General features: G+C 40.3%; 2 protein-coding genes across 5 annotated transcripts in view; one reads left to right on the forward strand and one right to left on the reverse strand.

Annotated features, from left to right (window-relative positions):
* The window catches only part of RFTN2 (raftlin family member 2), a 57,423-nt gene extending 51,244 nt beyond the window's left edge, over positions 1 to 6,179 (forward strand). The window contains exons 9-10 of one of the 2 annotated variants that reach the window (XR_009760441.1): positions 229 to 346; positions 5,964 to 6,179. Coding sequence is in view for 1 of the 2 variants with exons in the window: in XM_061608136.1 (XP_061464120.1) it covers positions 229 to 234 (6 nt within the window). In the remaining variant the exon portion in view is untranslated. Of the gene's footprint in view, positions 1 to 228; positions 436 to 5,963 lie in introns of those variants that run through there. The other variant, XM_061608136.1, reaches the window with a different exon arrangement.
* The window catches only part of LOC133376290 (MOB-like protein phocein), a 33,978-nt gene continuing 13,919 nt past the window's right edge, over positions 495 to 20,553 (reverse strand). Inside the window, exons 1-8 of one of the 3 annotated variants that reach the window (XM_061608137.1) lie at positions 14,242 to 14,682; positions 11,219 to 11,281; positions 10,387 to 10,487; positions 7,147 to 7,189; positions 6,860 to 6,946; positions 4,142 to 4,221; positions 3,846 to 3,957; positions 495 to 2,885 (exon numbers count right to left, since the gene is read on the reverse strand). In XM_061608137.1, coding sequence (XP_061464121.1) covers positions 2,754 to 2,885; positions 3,846 to 3,957; positions 4,142 to 4,221; positions 6,860 to 6,946; positions 7,147 to 7,189; positions 10,387 to 10,487; positions 11,219 to 11,281; positions 14,242 to 14,301 — 678 coding nt within the window. In that variant the 5' untranslated portion in view covers positions 14,302 to 14,682 and the 3' untranslated portion in view covers positions 495 to 2,753. Of the gene's footprint in view, positions 2,886 to 3,845; positions 3,958 to 4,141; positions 4,222 to 6,859; positions 6,947 to 7,146; positions 7,190 to 10,386; positions 10,488 to 11,218; positions 11,282 to 13,959; positions 14,073 to 14,241; positions 14,683 to 20,553 lie in introns of those variants that run through there. The other 2 variants (XM_061608138.1, XM_061608140.1) reach the window with 2 other exon arrangements.

Here is a 20,553-nt window from a genome sequence, read left to right on the forward strand (position 1 = left end):
AGTCTCTGCTGTGAAAGGATACTGGCTTGCATGACTGCAAGGAAAAAACAACTGCCTTCATGTGCAAATCAGTTCTAACTATACTACATAATGGATATTAAGCCAGAATCTAAAGCAGAAACAGTGAAGTACAAAGCACAGAAAACCCTTTTCCTTAACTGCCACAGTAATTTGCATAACTGTGAGGGAATTGTCATTAAATTAAAACTTTTTCTCTTCTATAAATAGGTTTGAAGTTTTGGATGAAGTAGGAAGATAACTGTGACAAGCTCTTGCTTCATTAAAGCGCTACGAGTGTTCAGTCAAAATCTGCTTACAGTTCACACAACCCACCCTGATATCCCGGGTATGTTTTGTGCCAGCACCTCAAACTACCTGAAGAATACATCCTCTATGGCTACACCACGTAATTCTGTGTCTGAAAAATGTTTATGATCTGGAGAAAGTCTCTTGATTAAAATAATTTTAAAACAACTTAGCAAAATAGACTGGTATGGAAAAAGAAAAAAATTTAATTGCAACCTCTACTTTTTACATAGTAATTCAAAAGACAAACATAGCTCAGTTTCCCTATAATGCAAAATGTAAGTTAAACCCTCAATATATTTACCATACAAAGTCAATAGTTCACTTATTTTCGTACTGAAGATGTATAGTATCAGGCAGGCACATGTGCACACACATTATCAGAGGTACTCAAGTCAACAGCGTTAAGGAAAGTGACAAGTAGTGTCCCATTTACTTAGCTTGATTATATGAAGTCAAGTTTACAGTGCAGCAGCATTGGAATTATTTGCTAAAAACAAGGTTAGCTATTTCAGAGGCATATACTAGAATAGGGAGGTGTGTTGAGATTTTATTGGAGCTACAAGCACCACATTTTCACAGAAATGCTTAATGGCACCATTTCATTTTCTGGCTGGGGGAGACTATACTGAATCAGCCAATTCTGACCATACCAAATATATCCTGTTACCTCTGAAATGCATTTCCATAGTCACTTGCTTTGAGATATCAATTGGATCGATGTTGCCCAAAGGAAAACTTTACAATGGGAGTTGCTGTTGCTAAAGCACATCTGATGTGAAGACCCTGTTGACCATCAAAACCATTTTAGAAACTGAAAGAGCAGCCCAAAGAGGCAGAACTACGGTATGTAAATGCACTGAACAACTACCAGTCCAGTCCTCCAAAAAATATGTCACCAACACAGCCCCATTGAAAGGGAGTGGAGCTTATGCCATAACCCATGAAGATCAAAGTCCCTCTCTCTCTCTCTCTCTCTCTCCAACAAAGGGATATAAGGTGGCAATCTCTTTATTAGACAGGTCCAATGTGTAATATTTTATATGCAATTAAGGCTTGTCCACCATGTTATTCTGGGGAAAAATTATTAGGAAATAAATTTGCATCTGTCATTCCTAGTTAATGAGTAATCTTCAAAAGGAAAAAAATTACAAAGGCCAAAACATATCTTTCAACAGATAAAGGGGCACTGGTTAATGTTTTAGTGTGACAGGACCATACACCCACTTCAAAAAATTAAAAACATCTTAACACATCCATTTGATCACTGCAGTGCTTTTAGATTTCTGTGTTCATGTACATCCAATGTTACAAAGCCTGCTAGTTTTTTTAAAAAATATATTTAATTCTACAGCATTCAAAATAGCTCATACTCCATTAAGTAGTTCTCATAGAATCTTCACGCTAATGCAAACCGGCAAACGCTATTTAAAGAACTTACATCTAGATTGTGGGCAAGGGGAGAAAAATGGTGGAATTCAATTACTGGAACATAAAGCAGATGGTATTTGGATGGATGAAAGATAAGAAAGAATCCAGCTACGTGTGTACTGTGATGGATAGAATTCCAAATACATGGAATCCTTTTGTTACAAATGAGTAAGGTTATTTTGGCACACTCTACAGTAGTGTAACATGAGCTTTTAATGCAAGGTATAGTCTGTAAGCAATTACTATAAATATGCACAGGTATAAGCCACAGAGTACTTTACTGTAGGCAAGAGGAACACAAGTTGTTTTTATCCACTGGCAAGAGATGCAGGTAGGAAAACACAGAAGGAAATCTTTGCCTTAAGATGACTGAAGTGAACACGTGACCTTTTGTGATACACACAAGCCTCCATTGATACAGAAAGGCAAGTCCTTAAAGAAACAAACAATTCTAGAATACACTTTTGGCAGCATAATAAGGGTTATCCTTTTGGTATTAATACTGTAATAATGAATATTTGGATACACACATACTACAATAGTTTAATACTATATATGCGCACACCCAAAAAAGCAAAACTTGGGAACTAAAATAAGGGTATTTTATCAAATATGTAAGTCAGAATGAAATGGACTTGCAAGCTTCCGAAATCAAGAGTGTGTCAAACTAAGGCTAGAATTCCAACTTCATTAGTACAAGAAGCTTCAGGTTTAAACTGGACAAAGTTTGAAGATTGTGATCCAATGATTGTTTAGCAGCAATTTTACAGAACTGTAAATTCTTTTATTAACAGGCAGTATAAACAGATAATTCTAATTTTATTTAAAAACCAGGAGCGCCACATTGAATATACAGCTCATGAATAATTTAAACCATATCCCATATTAAGATGCAACGCACACAGCATACAAAAATTATACTAAACAAAGCTCTAAGGATACATGATTGAAGTTGCTAAAATGATATATACAGTATATAATGTTCATTACGTGTTCATTTCAGTCCCCCATACTCATCATGCCTCACTTTCACCAGAAACTGAATTCTGCACCTCTTCTTCTAAAATTGGAACGATCAGGTTGTCCTTGGACATCAAGTTATATTTCATCACAAATTTGGTAAACCGGTGACACAAGAAGGTTTCATTCTGAGGACAGAAAAAAGTCATAAACATTTATTTTTATACACACGGACACACACTTAAAAGAAGAGATTATTCAAAATTACACAGGACCATTTTGTAATTTCCTACATGAAGACTTCTGTGTAGGAAACAAATATATTGTGATATAATCCACAGCATACTATGGCCCATCCGGATGCCTGAACAACTCTCTGTTCTTGAGACTCTTCCAGGGCACAAAGGCAGGGGGTCAACTGGGCAGCTGGAAAACCATGGCTGGTGTGCTGTGAGCTCTTCAAAGAACTTATGACATGTAATGCACATCTCTCTCTCACACACACTGTTTCATACACAGAATGCTATTTAGGCAATTGCAATGCATAAAGATTATTGCATTATTGTCAATTGTTCATCTGAATTATTGCTTAGTACATAACACATTTTGTAACATGCTGAAACTAATGGCTACAGAAACTTTACGTAACTACAAGGGTCAATGCATATTTAAATAAGTTAAGAAATAAACAATTTTCTTTCAGATCTTAGGCACCTGAAACATTCATTTAAGTCCCACTGCCTATCTTAGACAAAACTGTGACACACCAAGCATGTGAACAGAAAATTATGCACCTTCTCTGATTAGAATATGTGCCTATATCTCATGGGCAGATATTTAAGAATAAAAGTACATGAAAGATAAGCATTCTACATTCTAAACAGTAATTCTATACACACCACTTCATGAAAAAAAGAATGACACTCAGCTGTTGTCTCTAGAAAGGCTCTTTATAAGCTGTGTTCAGAAATAAATGTTGGCGCTAAAACAAAATATCAAAAAGAGTAGAACCATTCAACCAGTTGCAATACAAACTCCAGTACAACACCACAATAAGACACTTACAGGACAATCCTATATCTGTTTACTCAGAAGTTACTCCCAGGCAAGTGGGTATAGGACTGAAGCCTTAATATTACAGTACTTACTTCATATTCATCAAATATTTGGCGATGATGAAAATATGCATGTGAAAATATTCTGTAAATCCTTCTGCAGACTGATCCTAGTTTGGCTACAGAGGATTCCTTTATACTAACCCTGTAAGCATAGAAAAAACACATTATACACAAACCTTACTTTTGTTATTGTTAATTATGGTTGATGGTGTTAATTTCATATTGTCTATGTCAAAAATTATTACTGATGAGAAGTTGTTCAGCAAATATATGAACTCCTTGAGAAATAATTATGAATATTTAAAAACATGAACACAGTGCTTTACCTGCTGGGAAAATATTTATTGCTATTCAGAAGACATGCTGCTCCATCCAATGTGTGTCTGGTGTAGTCAATAGCAGGACACTAAAAAGACACAAGATTATATTTTACTACAAACATTTTCTCAAGTACCCTATACTCAAATAAGCTAACTGTACTCATAATTACCTGAATTAATCAGAATTGAACTTTTTCTGATGGCCAAAGAGGCCAATCTTGGATCAATAGTACCCAATGTGAGTGTCATATATTTAATCTTCAATAGGATGGGCATAACTGATGTAGTTTCTTAGCCTCCCTCCTGTTCTGAAGTTGTAGAACCATTTCTCATCATAGATTTGTGTGCCAACACTAAGTCTGTAATGCTAGTTGTTCACTTGCCGGAGTTTCCCACTTCCAGATGCCCAAGTCTTATAAGTCATTTTTACAAATGACCTTTTGTTGGTGTTCTGCAAACTCATAGATCACTTTGCATTGGCACTCCTACCACAAAACATGACTTTTGCTATGGATCTACTTTGTACCCTATGCATATGCTTCAGCACACCTATTTCCACTGAAAAGAGCCAGGGTGCATGGTAGGTTGGCTCTCAAGCAAGGATTTATCTTACTAGGATGTGTCAAGGGTACACTGTAAACAGCAAGCTACTGAATTTCTTCTCTTGGCAACTAGAAGTAGGCCTTAACTAACATACAGAAGATTGTTAAGAACAAAAGTCAGGTAGATCACCAGGTATCTTTATGGTTGTTTTTGCAACATTCTAGGCATGCTTCGTAAATCTACCAAATCCCAAAATGAGTAATTAGATCCACTTCCTAGTGACTAGTCCTCAGTCGCTAAAGATCCAAGTTAGAAGAATTCATTAACTACTATGTCCAGGGATATTATACTAACATAATATGTAGCTTAGGAAAACCTCAACAAGCCACAAGCACAAGAACTAGCAGGTTATATTAATTTATTTTCACCCAACTGGCACCAACATATGATTTTCTGTATTGAGTTACTAGCAAAGAAAACACTATGTGCTTTCAATCTTAAGTCCTGCTTTGAACAACATTTCAAATAGTATTTTGATCTAGACAGTTACAAAGAGTTACTTAAAAATCAGCTCCAGCGCAGAACACAAACAAAACAAGGCAAAGAAACCCAGCTAATTCAGCCATCAAAGTTATATTTTCATTTTATATGTTTCATTCTCAGATGAACAGTTTATTAATGGACTTTGTTCTTGTTCCCCAATCACAATTTTTAAAGTTTCACTGTAATTTTCAATTTCATTTTTATTAAAGTAAGTATTAGAACAACCTAACCTAGACTGCTCTAGATACTTTGGACTACTAACTCCCATGAGCCCATCAGTTTTGTGACTGTTCCTGAATTTTGTTTATCTAATTTTGTTTTATTTATTCTTAATGAAAGTTTTAATGTCCATTGTGCCCCGCCCCGGGACCTTTGGGTATATGGCAGATTACAAATATATTTGTGAGATCCAAAGCAGAGTGAGTAGGTATTCACTTATGCAACAGGACCTATCCTTCTCCAACTCTGTACAGCCTCCATTTGTCCCCAAAATCTGCTCCAGAGGGTTGGGGGACACTCCAGAGATTTTATGAGCATGTGGAGGGCTGGAGGGGGAGGGGGAAGAAGAGAAACTGGAAATCATCTTATGCAACCAGATTCTCATTGCGCAAGTAGATGGACATCATTGGACATCAACCAGTTATTTTTAGCTCTAATCCTGCAGCCATAATGTAAGATGGCATACTAAGGAAAGAAGGTGGTCTTGCTTTAGGGAATAAGCCTGTTTATCCTTTTTTTGTAGGAAAACATTGAACAGGATATGTATATGCCTAGAAACAAACAAAAATGGCAGAACATTACTGGTATCCCACTGGACAACAGTCAGTACAAGGAATTCAATAATCAGGCAAGCTGAAGTGATTTCTTAAATTGCTTGGAGCACATCACTCTGTCCAGAGACCACGACTGGCCATCATGATTCAACTCTCAACCAAATCCCCTCAGCCATTTCTGTATACATGCTTCATTAAGTTCCTCAATAAAAATGTTTTTATCCATGAACAGTGTCTTAACATATTTGTTCTCTTTCACAAACTATCAATGTTTCAGAGTGAAGACTCTGAGCGACATACTCCAGGTGAAAGGGAAGCCTGCTTCTTGTATTACCCTTTAAAAGAATAAAACTACCCAAGGACTTATGCAGAACAGCAAACTAGTATAAAGCTTGGAAAGAACTAATGAAAACTAAACCAACCTATAAAGAGACCACCAAAATGTGCAGTCAGAGAGAGAGAGAGAATTAAGTTTCTTGTCATCAAATGTCAAGAGGGCATTATTCACCAGCAACTTAATAGCAATAGTGGAACTGGAAGGTGGAGGGCAGGAGCAAATTAAATTTAATCATGAATGCTATGGTGACATGAAACGACACTTTATCCACTACAATTATCTAATTACAAGTATACAACTCATATAGTGGCAGGCAGGTATATTCCTCAGGTGAAGATTATGTCCACTCTCCAACTTGCACATGTGCTGACTATGAAGCTGAACATCTGAACCATAGGACAAACAGAGAATGGAAAGTGGTAGCTGGATAAGAGCGGCTTCACGTACGTATAGGTGTGCAAAGGTAACACTCCCAGCATAAAATGCAGAGAACAGCCTTGACAGGTGTTTTCTATGTTCTTTTCTTACCTCTTTGGGAGTTTTATGGGCCGCACAAAGAAAAATCCACTGTTCAGTTGCTGTCATCTGTGTGCATGTATCTGGATGGCATTCAGTCTGTTGAAACATTTGTACAATCAAGAAAAGATTAAGGGTAGAAGAAAAATAAAACCTTTCATTCATATTACTGTCTCTCCATACCTACTGCCACGAAATTTGTCAAAACCAAAGTGCTGAAGAACAATATCAAGCTTTAAGAAACACACACAAAGGTTTATTCTTAATTGTCAAAAGGAAGATAAAAGAAAAACAGTTACCTGAAGTTTAACAGCAAGGCCATTAAGCTCAAGACAGAACTGCCTAAAACATTACAACACAAAACGTTAGATAATCACTTTTCTTCCCCCTCATTAAGACACCATATTACAATTGTTGAGAACTATAATACATTGAAATATATTATACATATATACATTATACATGCTGTAATTCAGCCTTCCCTAACCTGGTGCCCTTTAGACGTTTTGGACTACAACTCCTGTCATCCCTGACCACTAGGCTCATCAAGACATCTGAAGAGCACTAGGTTGGGAAGGCTGCAAATGAATTTAGTTATTTCTGGAATTAAGGTGCTGGGGGAAAATAATAAAAACAGATATACAAAGCTATAATACTTTTAACTACACTATTATGATAAAAAATAAGGAGCACCTATAGGAAATTACAGCTTATGTAAACAGTGAAGTCCCAGAACAAAACAAAGGATATCTTAAACAGTTATATTGAGAACAGAATGCTTAAAATATTTATCCTTTTTCAACACAGTGGTATGTGAGAATTACAAAGATTCTCCTCAACAGCAAAATCTGTTAAGCCCCAAGCCCTTTAAAGTCACTTTAAAAAAATTACGTAGAACATTATTCCCAATTATACAAACGGATCAGCCAGGGGCTTTTTTCAGACTTCATTCACACCACAGCCCCTCCGGCCCCTTGAGGAACCTGAAGGTCAAGGGATTCTCTATATTTATTTATTTATTTATTATTTGATTTATATCCTGCCCTTCCTCCCAGCAGGTGCCCAGGGCGGCAGTATATATAGCAGTATTCCATGTAACATCCCCTTCAGAGCACGTTACTAGTATTAGTTAAAGCGGTCTCTGCCAACCTAGGCCCCTCCAGATGTTTTGGACTATAACTCCCATGAGCCCCAGCCAGCATGACCAATGGCTAGGGATGATGGAAGTTGTAGTCCAAAGCATCTGCAGGACACCAGATGGGGAAGGCAAAGTTAAAGCATAAGCAGAACTATTTACAGATACACCACACAGGTATCCAAGAGCAACTTGTAAAATACAACATTAATACTACCTTTTAGTAAATATGGATTGGTACTTCGGTGACAGGGTAAGAATCAGTGAAAGACAAACGAGACCACATTATCAAAAATTCATCCAGCTTAGGTTGATTAAAAGATAAAAAAGAAAGGAGAGAATGCACCAAAGACAGAGAGGGAAAAAGCAAAGACAAAGGTGCATACAAAATAAACATTTAACGGCCCAACGTGTTTTCAAGAAAATATTCCTCTTGCAGGAATTAGATGTACAACACTGTGTCCTATACCATGTTCTATGACCAAATGAACCTGGCAATGTGTATGCTATAGTAAGCACCATTTTCCTAACAGCACCTTCAAGACAAAATAAGAAAAGGGAAAGTTTTAATGCAGTTGAGTAGTCTAGGTAATTGCCAAATAGCAACAAATTTAAAACATAATTATACAATCCATAAATAAAATATGTTCTTGTAGCTTTGGGAAGATTGGGAGATTTGGAACTTTGCTACTTCACACAGTAGGCATGAAGTTTTAGAAGTCTTTACTCCCTGTGCCATTTCATATACATGCGGCATCTATATGACAATGCTCCATAGCCCTGATAGTGGTAGACGCCTCCACACGTACAATTTTTCTAAAACAGGGGTGGGTAACCCTCCAAACATTGTTGCATTCCAACTCCTATCAGCCCCAGCTAGCATGGCCAGTAGTCAGGGATGAGAGTTGTATATCAACATCTGGAGGGCCACAAGGTATTCATCCCTGCTCATAAAGATCAAGAGCGCTGTCTTAGGTAAACACTGATACAGGGCCTACTGCACACTGAAATCAGTCCTAAGAAAAAGAGTTTAAATAGCTTATAATTTGAATGATCCTTACCATTACCATGTAATATGAGAACATACACATATCAAAACATTGTTACACTAGTTAAGATCTATAAGAAGCCAAGAGCCATATTCCCTCATAGGGAACCTTTTAGGGAATGAATGCCAGTGCTGGGCAAGGTCAGAGCTACAATGCGGGTGGCGCCAGAAGCAACAGTGGGATAGCACTTGCCATTGTACAGCAGGCAACCTTCCAGCCACACCCAAGTCAGGTTCCTACAAACACACCCCACACAGCTCTCTATCCAAGCAAATAAGAGGCACTATCACAGTTTGACACATCCCAGCTAGTCAAAAGTACTTGAGTAAGGCGCAGAGCAGGGTCAGTGAGGGGTGGGGCCTGGGCAGAATCCCAAGAGCTGAACAGAGAGGACAGGAGGGCTGCATCTGGCCCCTGGCCTGAGGTTCCCCACCCGTGGTCTGTAAACTAGAATCTCACATAAGAAATTTGAACTTAACCAGAATGGCTTTGGTAGTGCCAGAAATCAATACGTTTTATCATCAAAGTTATTTTTCTTATGATTTGAGCAGTTTCAAGTCTCAAAATTTTAGCATGGCTGAAAAAGTCCACCTACAACAGAGTTGTTTGAGAGACGTCATGACTGAAAAAGAAGGGAACAAGAATACCTCTTTTGCAAGCCTTCATTCCCATTCAAATGGCACATACCATTCAGGTGAGAGGGTGTGCTTAACTAAAAAGGAAGGGGGTGCTTTTCTTTCTTCCCTGACAATCATACATCTTCCTCACTTTCAACATCCATCCCTCCATGAGAGGAGTGAGCCACTGGGGACTTTCAGGGCCACTTTGGATTTGAGATTTCCATTCTCTGAAGAAAAATCACCACTTTTGGACTCTCAGGTTTGAGTTGACAAAGGAACAATGAGCATCATTGCTTTATTCATTAAATATTATTAAAATATTTATAACCTGCCCTCTATCCAAGAATGTCAAGGTTGAGTTTACCATTAATTAAAACTAACTACAGATCAAGAGTGGATAAACAATTAAACAATAAATATTTTTAACACAAAAGCAACAGTCATTACAAATTACGCAGTGAGATTTACAATTACTAAAAGCTTTTGTAAATAAACAGGTTTTAACCTGGCACTAGAATGAAACCAAGGTTAGTGTCAGACAGACCTCAGAGGGAGGGTACCATTACAGAGAAGGCCCTTTCCCACATCACCACACAATATGTAACATGCAAAGATGTGACGCTAAGGAAATATTTGCCAGAAGATTTCAATGCTCGGGCAGTACAAGATGGTTAGGAGTACCTAACTCATTGGTTTCAGTTAAGGATAACCATATTATTACAGGAAAAATATTACCTTAAGTGTTCATACTTCCAAACACCTTCATCCTGTCCTTCTGGAGGTTCAAGAATTTTGTCAATGTTTGAACAGTCTGCCCTTATGTTTTGCTGAATATACTAGAGGAAAGAAATATTTAAATAAAATATATTTTATTACTACTACTATGTCATCCTAAATACACTTGGTATATTCAACACTGTGGTAAAATGTGTTGGGGAATCTTCCCAACGCACATTCTAAGGATCATATCCACCACTGCTCTTCTGCTAGTACACCAGACTTTAGCTTGCACAACCAAATTTCCCCCTCTTCTCTCCCCTGCAGCTCTTCATGCACCCTTCAAATCTGCTCCAGACGGCTGGAGCACCCTTTGGAGCAAATTTGGTTTGGAGGGCACACGGGGGAGGGGAGAATGGATGAGTGGAACTCCACTTTCCCAGCAATGGATACAACTGTATGTCACAGTGCTACACCTGTTCTCATGTTAGGTCTCCAGTGTTCCAGAATGGAAGCACAACTGTTACTGCAGGCACAATACTTTTATATTAACATGTTAGAAGGAATTTTGGCTCTGCAGTCCAAAGGCTATTACTGTGAAGTCAGCTGAGACACAAATCATCCAACTATAACTGCAAAAAAGACAACTAACTTACAGCATGCACGGAACACTACTGTCTTCCTGATGCGATAAACGGAGACATATCACAAAGCTGCTTTTTACATGCCACAGGTAAAATTATCTTTTTAACTATACCAATAAAGTGATATCCTAGGCAATTAACAAATGGCAAGGTCTAGAAATAAACAAATAGAACACGTGAACAGAATGAACTTAAATATAGCATACCTGTTGGACTGCCAATGTGCTGTCCATTTCTTCAAAAGATTCATCAGGCCAATTATAAAAATCCTAAAATAATAAGAACAAAGACTCAAACCAAACTGAAGGGGAAAAAAAGTCTTAAATATACACATTACTCCAAGAGTACTCAGGTTGCTTTACATCAAAATAGTTCCAGCAGTATACTGTGCAGTTGTTCACAGATATGCAGATATAACAACATTCTAATATTAGGAATGCCCAGTGCGCAAACACACCAATGCCTGCGAGACTTTAGGATATCCCCAATCCAGCCATCTGTGTCCAATTCTGAGTTAATGCAACTAGTTGAATTTGGTGATCTAGTGAAAGTAGCTTTTGCCAAGGCAACAATATACAGCTGACACACCAGCACAACATTAAAAGTCAGATAATAACACTAATGCAATGTTACAAGCCATGACATGGCACTGATGAAGCAGTGTCTGATGTAGCAGGAACATTTATCTGAGACACATTTATCTATGCCCTTATTGTATTTCAGACCTTAGTGATTATAAAACATTAGTTATAACTCTTGCTCTTACGTAAGAGTAAGTCACACAGAAATTAGTGAAACTTGCTTGACAGTATACACTCACAAGCCTGGGCTATTAGATTAAAATCTTAAACACTTTAGATTTGGAAATCGGTTCTATCAAAATAAGGACTAACACCAAGCAAAAGTGTTTGGGGTTGCTATACTAATTTTTAATATCCTGAGTGTCGCTGATACAGTAGTTTTCTATGATGGGCATTTCAACACTACATACTTCTGATTAAATAAATTAATAGTAATTCTAGTTCTTTTAAATGTAATAGTCTCTTCTTGTCCACTCTAAATTGATACATTGAATTTTAAGCTGTGTTAGGTGTGTTTCAGTGAAAGGAGAAATTTAATTAGTTTGTAATCTTTTTTAGAAAATAAAAACCATATCTGCATCCATATAGTACAATTATGCATATCAGCCCACACCCCTTTTACAGGGCACTTCTCAGCAGGTATGTCACTTGCAGCTGTTTCAAGAGGATGACTCATCAAACTTTTCAACTGGAAAAAAACACGTTACTGAAAAAGAGTAAAGCCATCAATTGATAAGAGCAGCCATTAAAATAACAAACTAGCCACAGCCTACCCATCATGAATTTGTTATTGTTTATAAAGGATGTAACAAACAGATGATGCAGGAAAAATCTCAAGCAAGTGTTTTCCTACAACTTTATTCAAACCTTTATGCTTTAGCAGAAGGCACTCTTAAAAAGCAGAAGTCATGAGATTTAATTCATAGAGCAAAATTCTCAGAAATACTTTATACTAAAACACACATTTTAAGAAGGCTACAATGCTGGCTTGCTACATTGTTTAAGATAAAAAACTAGAAAATTACAACTAAAGTCACATCTAACTAGTATCCAGCCATTTACCTGATGCCAACATCTCAGTACTTCATTTGTCTGAGAAATTCATGCTACACAAGCCTTCAAGATGACTATCCCAATCCAATTACTTTCTGTGTAAAAAAAAATTTAAACTAGTGCATTTCTCTGGTATTACCCAATAATAGCTTCACAAAAGTTTTCTTTAATCTAAATTATAGAATTAACTAGCTTCCAGGTAATTTCCTTCAGTCAAAATAAGACACCTTGCTATAGACAAGGAATCCCAGCAATAAGTTAATATGCACTAGATAGTTTATAATAGACGACTTGTCTACAATGATAAAAAAAGAAAAGAAAAAAGGCATGCAAGTTTTATTAATTACCAATTTAGTCTCTGAAAAACAAGGTTAGAGCCACATACACTTCCCTAGTTGCCAAAGGGTTAGAAGTCAAGCAAAACTAACTACATGAACTGCTGCCAGAAAGGAAAGCCAGGGTGGACCGATTGGGGAAGACAAGGAATTATAAATCTGTACAGGCTGCACCCATTCACCCAGTTTTGAAGAAAAATTGCTGGAACACACAGCAACAGTTAAAACCATACACTCAGAAAAAGGAGAGAGAAGATTCACATTTCTCAAGACAGCAGTGTCATCTGCTTTGAAAGGTTAAACACGCATTTTGGTGTAACACCTCTTAATAACAGCAGGCAAGATTATTGGCAATATCAGTCTCTGCCAAATACTTTTTAGGCAATTAAATGAGCAACCTCAAAAGTACTAGTCCTGAACAATACAGGATAGACAGCTTCTACTCCAACCGCCACCCTCCAACTCCACCCATCTGTATGCAATTCATTAAGTCATTGTCCCCTTTCTCATCTTCTCCCTGCGCCCTGCACCGATCACCTGCAGTCACACTCCCAACACACCTTGAACCTCCACTCATATATCTCTGCACCAACTCCTTAAACACATTCTTCTCCCCAATCATCCCCCATCTTTCTTCCCTGCATACCCACAGCAGTCCTCCAAATGCTTTTCCCCTTAAGTATCCAACTCTCCTTCATATTCCTTTAATCCCACTGCTTTTTTTAAGAAAAACGCACACCCACATCTTCCTCGTTCATACATGACAACTCTCGCCTCTCCTTCCCCCACACCCCTGCTACAGCCACAAGACACTTAATGCCATAGCAGAGTTATCCAGACGTTCTCACAGTACACGGAAAGAACCGTTCACCACTACCTTCGTCAAACTTGGATCAGCCCCTTTCAACTATACTAAATCTTGCTTGCCCGCAAAATACCCAACCCTGCCTGCCTGCCATTTTGAGGGGAATGACCTACCTTCTCGTTGCTTTCCTCAGTCTGCAATCGACGCTCTTCCACCCACCGACCCTGACTCAGAGCGGGCGGCGGCGGCGGCGGCGTCTACCCTCCTCCTCCCTTCTCCGTCTTCTCTTCCCCCGGGGAGGTGGGAAGAAGACGAGAGAAAGAGAGGGAGTAGGCCTCGCCCGCCACCGGCGCCTCGCCCATCATCCCCTCGGCACCACCCGAGCCCGTGCCGCCACCAGGACCCCCCCCACCTCCGGAGCGGTCAGAGATTAAGCGAGTGGGCGACGGGCTTACCTGGGCCTTGGTGCCCGGCCTGTTCCGCCTCAGCACAGCCGTCCCCTCCGCCATGACCATAGTGACAGCGAGCGGCGCCAGGACCCGGATGCGGCGGCGGCACAGCGGCAGCAGCAACTACCAAGCGGGGAGGGGAGGCGGAAGAGAGCAAGGAGAGGCGCGAGACGACGACGACGACGACAACACGAGACAAACTTCCACTAGGGAGGGGGAGGAGGGAAGAGAACAGAGGGCGGCCGAACAGCCGGTGGGGACTGGAAGAAGTACGTAATAGTCTACGTCAGGACGGGAGAGGCAGGAGGGTGAAAGGTAGGCGAGAGGTAAGAGCCAAGCAGAGATCAAGTCCCGCGGGGGAGGAGTGATGATGGATAGAACAGCGCCCCCGAAAGTGGGAGGAGAAAAGATCAATAGAACAGCGTGAGGAAAAGGGGAGCGGCAAAGGGGTTGTAGTGACGTCGGTGATCGCACGGGGGCAGACTAGGGTCTTTGCTCAAGCGCGGAGCTGGGGGGGAGTGAGGAGGGCTTGCCCTGCAAAAGGGAGCGGAGAAGTCCGGCGTCCAATAAATATCCTCAACCAAAGTTTTGCTCCGTATGGGATCGGTACTCCAAAGTGCGCATTGTGCTTTTCCAGGTTGTGCTCCTGTTACGCACGGTTACCTGGGAGTAAGACCCAGGAACACTTCTGAGTAAGCGTTCCTAGCAGTATAGCTGTGCTATTTCATTTTAAGACGGTCTGAAAGAAGGGGATGCTTGGAAAAGTACGATAAAAGAGAAGCATAATTGCGCGGGAAGAAAGCAAAATAATACCACAACACAAAACTCTACAAGCACAGCACCTACAGTAGAAGTCTCTCAGTAAGAAAATCCTAGACAAGATCCCTTTTCGGGGTTATTTTTGAAATAAAAGTATTAGAAGCGTGTTTACTCGCCCACACGACCAACAAAAACTTGGTGGGTGAGGTGACGTGGCGCCTCATAGTGGCGACCCATGATCGCAGGCGGTTATTGGGGAAGTCTGACATTGCACAAGCCTCTGACATTTTGAAAGCGACTCAGGCCAGCTGCGCTCCTCTTAAGGGGGAAATCGTAGGAAGTATGAGACAGATGTGTATGTCGGATCATCCTAATTCGTGGTAGATATATAACTCTATGCTATGTGCTTTCATTTCTCAGCCATTCAATCGCAGCAATTCATTTTTGTCCTTCAGAGTTCAGAACTGGATTTCCCTTAAACGTCTGTATGCAGCCTTTCCATTTTAGAAGAAACGTTGGTGAACTCAAAATCTTGCTTCTACGTTAGTATTTGCATGAATAGGCTGGTCTGTGGAAATGTATTACTGCTACATAGTTGGTGCCTGACGTAGCCCACCGCTACACCAAAAATGTCTAGAGCTTTCAGGCATTCACCGGCCCCTTGAAGAGATGAGCCAAAACGCAGAGCTTTCCCCACTCAACAACACTGCTCACTAAAGCTTTTTAATATTTGCCTGTTTCCCTCTTCTCAGAGCAGGGTCAACAAGAACAAGCAGAAATCCTTGAGAACAGCTTCCCCACAGACAGAAAGAAATCTCGGACCACAGCTCTCCCTAGTTTCACTTGCAGGCTGGGGAGCCTAGCTTTTTATCTGTCGGCATTAAGCCAAAGATAAAGTGACATTCAAAGAGGGTCTGGGGTTTTAAATTTGCAGTTATTTCATTTCAAGCAACTCTGCATTTCCAAAATGCAGGCAAATCAAGCATAGCAACAACAAAAGCTTTAGAGCAAAGAACAGGAACAGCATATTTAAGCGACTGTTTTTTATAACGCTCACAGCCTTGAAAGTGTTACAGCATCTGTAAATCCCACTGACTTCCAATGTTGTGGATGCTTTCGTATCAAAAATATGTTTGCTGTTAAGAGCTTCTATTTTTTATTGTTTGCTGATATGTATCAGTTCTGCAAAGTAATAATCTGATATAACTGAACAGTTATATTTTACCCTTTGCCTTCTGGGCCCTGGTTCGCATGCAAGTTGCAAGTAAAAAATGATTTAACAGTGATGCACTGAAAAGCTATCATTCTATGAATGATAGTCAAAATTTTAGGCAGGTTTCTTTATTTTTTTTTATGTATTAGATTTTTATCTTGCCCTTCCTCCCGAAGGAAGCCAGGGTGACAAAACAATAAAAACTATATATTGTTTTAAAAATATGTAAACAATCCAAATGTCCTCACAACTAATAATTTCAAAGTTACCAGCAACAATATATTTCATCCCCCAAATGCTGGAGTAAACAGAAATGCTTTAAAATTCCCCCTAGTTGTAATAATGAAGAGTTAATATAGATAAGTATAATATCAGATTACATGAACTGTTAAGCATGCTAGAAAAATTCAAGAAGAGTAATCACTGTTAAGACTTGTATATACTGCAGTTTATTGCAGATGAAAACCATCATTTGGATTTACAGGATTTTCGCTACTTTTGTACTCTGAACTGCAGCTCCAGTGGATACTCTTTAACAACAAAAGCCTGGCCTTCAGTTTAGTCAGGAATACTGTACTTTTTCACTCTTGATTCATTAATAGAAGGAAAGAGGGTTTGACTTGTCTGTGTTATCTTGTAGTTTATTCCAAGTGTCATAGAAAGTTATAATTAATGCATCACTGAAGCAGTACAACTGCATGAACTCTTTTTTAAAAAAATAGGTACCAAAAAACCCCAAATAAATAAAAATCTACTTGCACAGTAGGTGTGGGGTGGGCAGGGTAGGCTCAGCTGAATAATAATAACCTTTTGCACCACACAAAATAGACCAGGGGACAGGGCATCCAAAATAACAGAGTTGCTTGGTTAATACATAGAATGTACAATGCCAAGCAGCCAATAGATCAGATTTATCTATTTCTTGTTTTGCTTATTATATTGTCTCTTACAGTGGGTCAGTATGAATTATGAGAACAAAACTTTCATTGTGAGTTTATCAAACACCAGGTGTTTCCAGTGCCAAATTAGTTTCTGGCAAAATCAGTTTGAACTCAGTAGTTATATATACTACATTTAATGGAAACAAGTGTTAAGTCTCAGTGACAGATAAACAGGATACAAAATAATTAAAAATAATATCTTGGTCAGTTCATGTAGCAGCACCAATCAGGCAGACCACTTGCAGCATATCTTAAAAAGGATGTATTATGGGGAAACATAGTAAGCAGACATAAACACATATTGTTGCCAGCTTTACACGAGCTAGAGGGAGCCCCAGCTGACAAAGCGTCAAGGCGAGTTAAGCAGCAGAGCGAGTTCGGCAGCAGGGCAAGGAGGCCAGGGCCCCCCACTCTGCCCGTCTGTTCCCTGACCTCAACTAAACCGCAGTCTCCAACCCATTGACGTAATAAACCTTAAACAAAACTATGCAGGTAAGAAGCCAGCAGGGGTGTGGGGGCTTTCCAGTGTTTTGCACCGCCTGCAGCATGTACGACTATCTGCCTGTTGGACAGAAGTCGTGGGTATGCTCTCAGTGCAATGAGCTCCTGGCTCTCCGGGAATGACTTCATTTCCTTGAGGCCAAGGTGGCGGACCTGGAAAAGCTGAGAGAGGCAGAGATGTGTGTGGAGGAGGCCTTCAGGGACGTTATAGCTGTGTCCCACTCCAACGATGATAGCTCTCCTGCTATCATGGAGAACGATGGTCTCGGGGAAGGAGAGCATCCAGCTGAGGAAGAGGGAAACGATCCCTTAGAAGGGACCCATTCCTTGGGGGATGAGCAGCTATCCTCTCGTGCCGAGGATATATCTCCAGGGGGTGGAGGGATCCTTGTAGTGGGTGATTCGATCATTAGGAACATAGACAGTGGGGTGTGTGATGGGCGTGTAGACCACAAGGTGTTTTGCCTGCCTGGTGCGAAGGTTGCGGATATCGCCCGTCGTTTAGATAGTTTGGTAGACAGTGCTGGGAAGGAGTCAGTGGTCGTGGTGCACGTTGGCACCAACGACATGGGGAAATGCAGCCGTGAGGTCCTGGAAGCAAAATTTAGGTTGCTAGGTAGGATGCTGAAAGCCAGGACCTCCAAGGTGGCTTTCTCTGAAATGCTACCAGTTCCACGCGCAGGACCAGCCAGACAGGCCCAGCTTCGCAGTCTCAATGCGTGGATGAGACGATGGTGTCGGGTGGAAGGGTTCGGATTTGTTAGGCACTGGGGAACATTCTGGGACAAGCCGGGCCTGTACAAAAGGGACGGGCTCCACTTGAACCAGAATGGAACCAGACTGCTGGCACTTAAAATTAAAAAGGTAGCAGAGCAGCTTTTAAACTGACTGAGGGGGGAAACCCGACAGGAGCTGAGAAAGGTCCGGTTCGGAATAAACCTCCCCCCTGGGATAAAAACCAAAGAAATGATGAAATTTTAAAAGGGGTAGGCCTAGAAGTAGGCATTGTGAGAGCAGGGGCACAGGATATAAATTCAGAAGAGCAAAATTACCACAGGCCTAACCACAAGTGCCAAAGAAACTTGAAGAGAGACACTGCTTACAAGTGCCTGTACGCTAATGCTAGGAGCCTCCGAACCAAGATGGGAGAACTGGAGTGCTTGGTCTTAGAGAAGAGCATTGATATAGTGAGCATAACGGAGACCTGGTGGAATGGAGAAAACCAGTGGGATACGGTTATCCCTGGATATAAACTATATCGGAAGGACAGGGAAGGACGTATTGGTGGCGGAGTCGCTCTATACGTGAAAGAAGGCATTGAATCCAGCAAGCTCGAAACCCCAAAAGAGGCAGACTCCTCCACAGAATCGTTGTGGGTGGTGATACCATGCCCCAGGAGGGACTTAATACTGGGAACGATCTATCGTCCCCCTGATCAAAATGCTCAGGGAGACCTTGAGATGAGATATGAAATTGAGGAAGCATCCAAACTAGGAAATGTGGTAGTAATGAGTGACTTCAACTACCCGGACATAGACTGGCTGCATATGTGTTCCAGTCATGACAAAGAAGCAAAGTTTCTAGATATTCTAAATGACTATGCCCTAGACCAGTTGGTCATGGAACCGACCAGAGGGATGGCAACCCTGGACTTAATCCTCAGTGGGGACCGGGACCTGGTGCGAGATGTAAGTGTTGTTGAACCGATTGGGAGCAGTGACCACAGTGCTATTAAATTAAACATACATGTAACTGGCCAATTGCCAAGAAAATCCAACACAGTCACATTTGACTTCAAAAGAGGAAACTTCACAAAAATGAGGGAATTGGTAAAAAGAAAGCTGAAAAACAAAGTCCAGAGGGTCACATCACTCGAAAATGCTTGGAAGTTGTTTAAAAACACTATATTAGAAGCTCAACTGGAGTGCATACCGCAGATCAGAAAAGGTACCGCCAGGGCCAAGAAGATGCCAGCATGGTTAACGAGCAAAGTCAAGGAAGCTCTTAGAGGCAAAAAGTCTTCCTTCAGAAAATGGAAGTCTTGGCCGAATGAAGAAAATAAAAAAGAACACAAACTCTGGCAAAAGAAATGCAAGAAGACAATAAGGGATGCTAAAAAAGAATTTGAGGAGCACATTGCTAAGAACATAAAAACCAACAACAAAAAATTCTATAAATACATTCAAAGCAGGAGACCATCTAGGGAGACAATTGGACCCTTGGATGATAAGGGAGTCAAAGGTGTACTAAAGAACGATAAGGAGATTGCAGAGAAGCTAAATAAATTCTTTGCATCTGTCTTCACAGTGGAAGATATAGGGCAGATCCCTGAACCTGAACTAACATTTGCAGGAAGGGATTCTGAGGAACTAAGACAAATAGTGGTAACGAGAGAGGAAGTTCTAAGCTTAATGGACAATATAAAAACTGACAAATCACCGGGCCCGGATGGCATCCACCCAAGAGTTCTCAAAGAACTCAAAGGTGAAATTGCTGATCTGCTAACTAAAATATGTAACTTGTCCCTTGGGTCCTCCTCCGTGTCTGAGGACTGGAAAGTGGCAAATGTAACGCCAATCTTCAAAAAGGGATCCAGAGGGGATCCCGGAAATTACAGGCCAGTTAGCTTAACTTCTGTCCCTGGAAAACTGGTAGAAAGTATTATTAAAGCTAGATTAACTAAGCACATAGAAGAACAAGCCTTGCTGAAGCAGAGCCAGCATGGCTTCTGCAAGGGAAAGTCCTGTCTCAGTAACCTATTAGAATTCTTTGAGAGTGTCAACAAGCATATAGATAGAGGTGATCCAGTGGACATAGTGTACTTAGACTTTCAAAAAGCGTTTGACAAGGTACCTCACCAAAGGCTTCTGAGGAAGCTTAGCAGTCATGGAATAAGAGGAGAGG

Source organism: Rhineura floridana, chromosome 2 (genome assembly GCF_030035675.1).
Source record: "Rhineura floridana isolate rRhiFlo1 chromosome 2, rRhiFlo1.hap2, whole genome shotgun sequence".
Classification (NCBI taxonomy): Eukaryota; Metazoa; Chordata; class Lepidosauria; order Squamata; family Rhineuridae; genus Rhineura; species Rhineura floridana.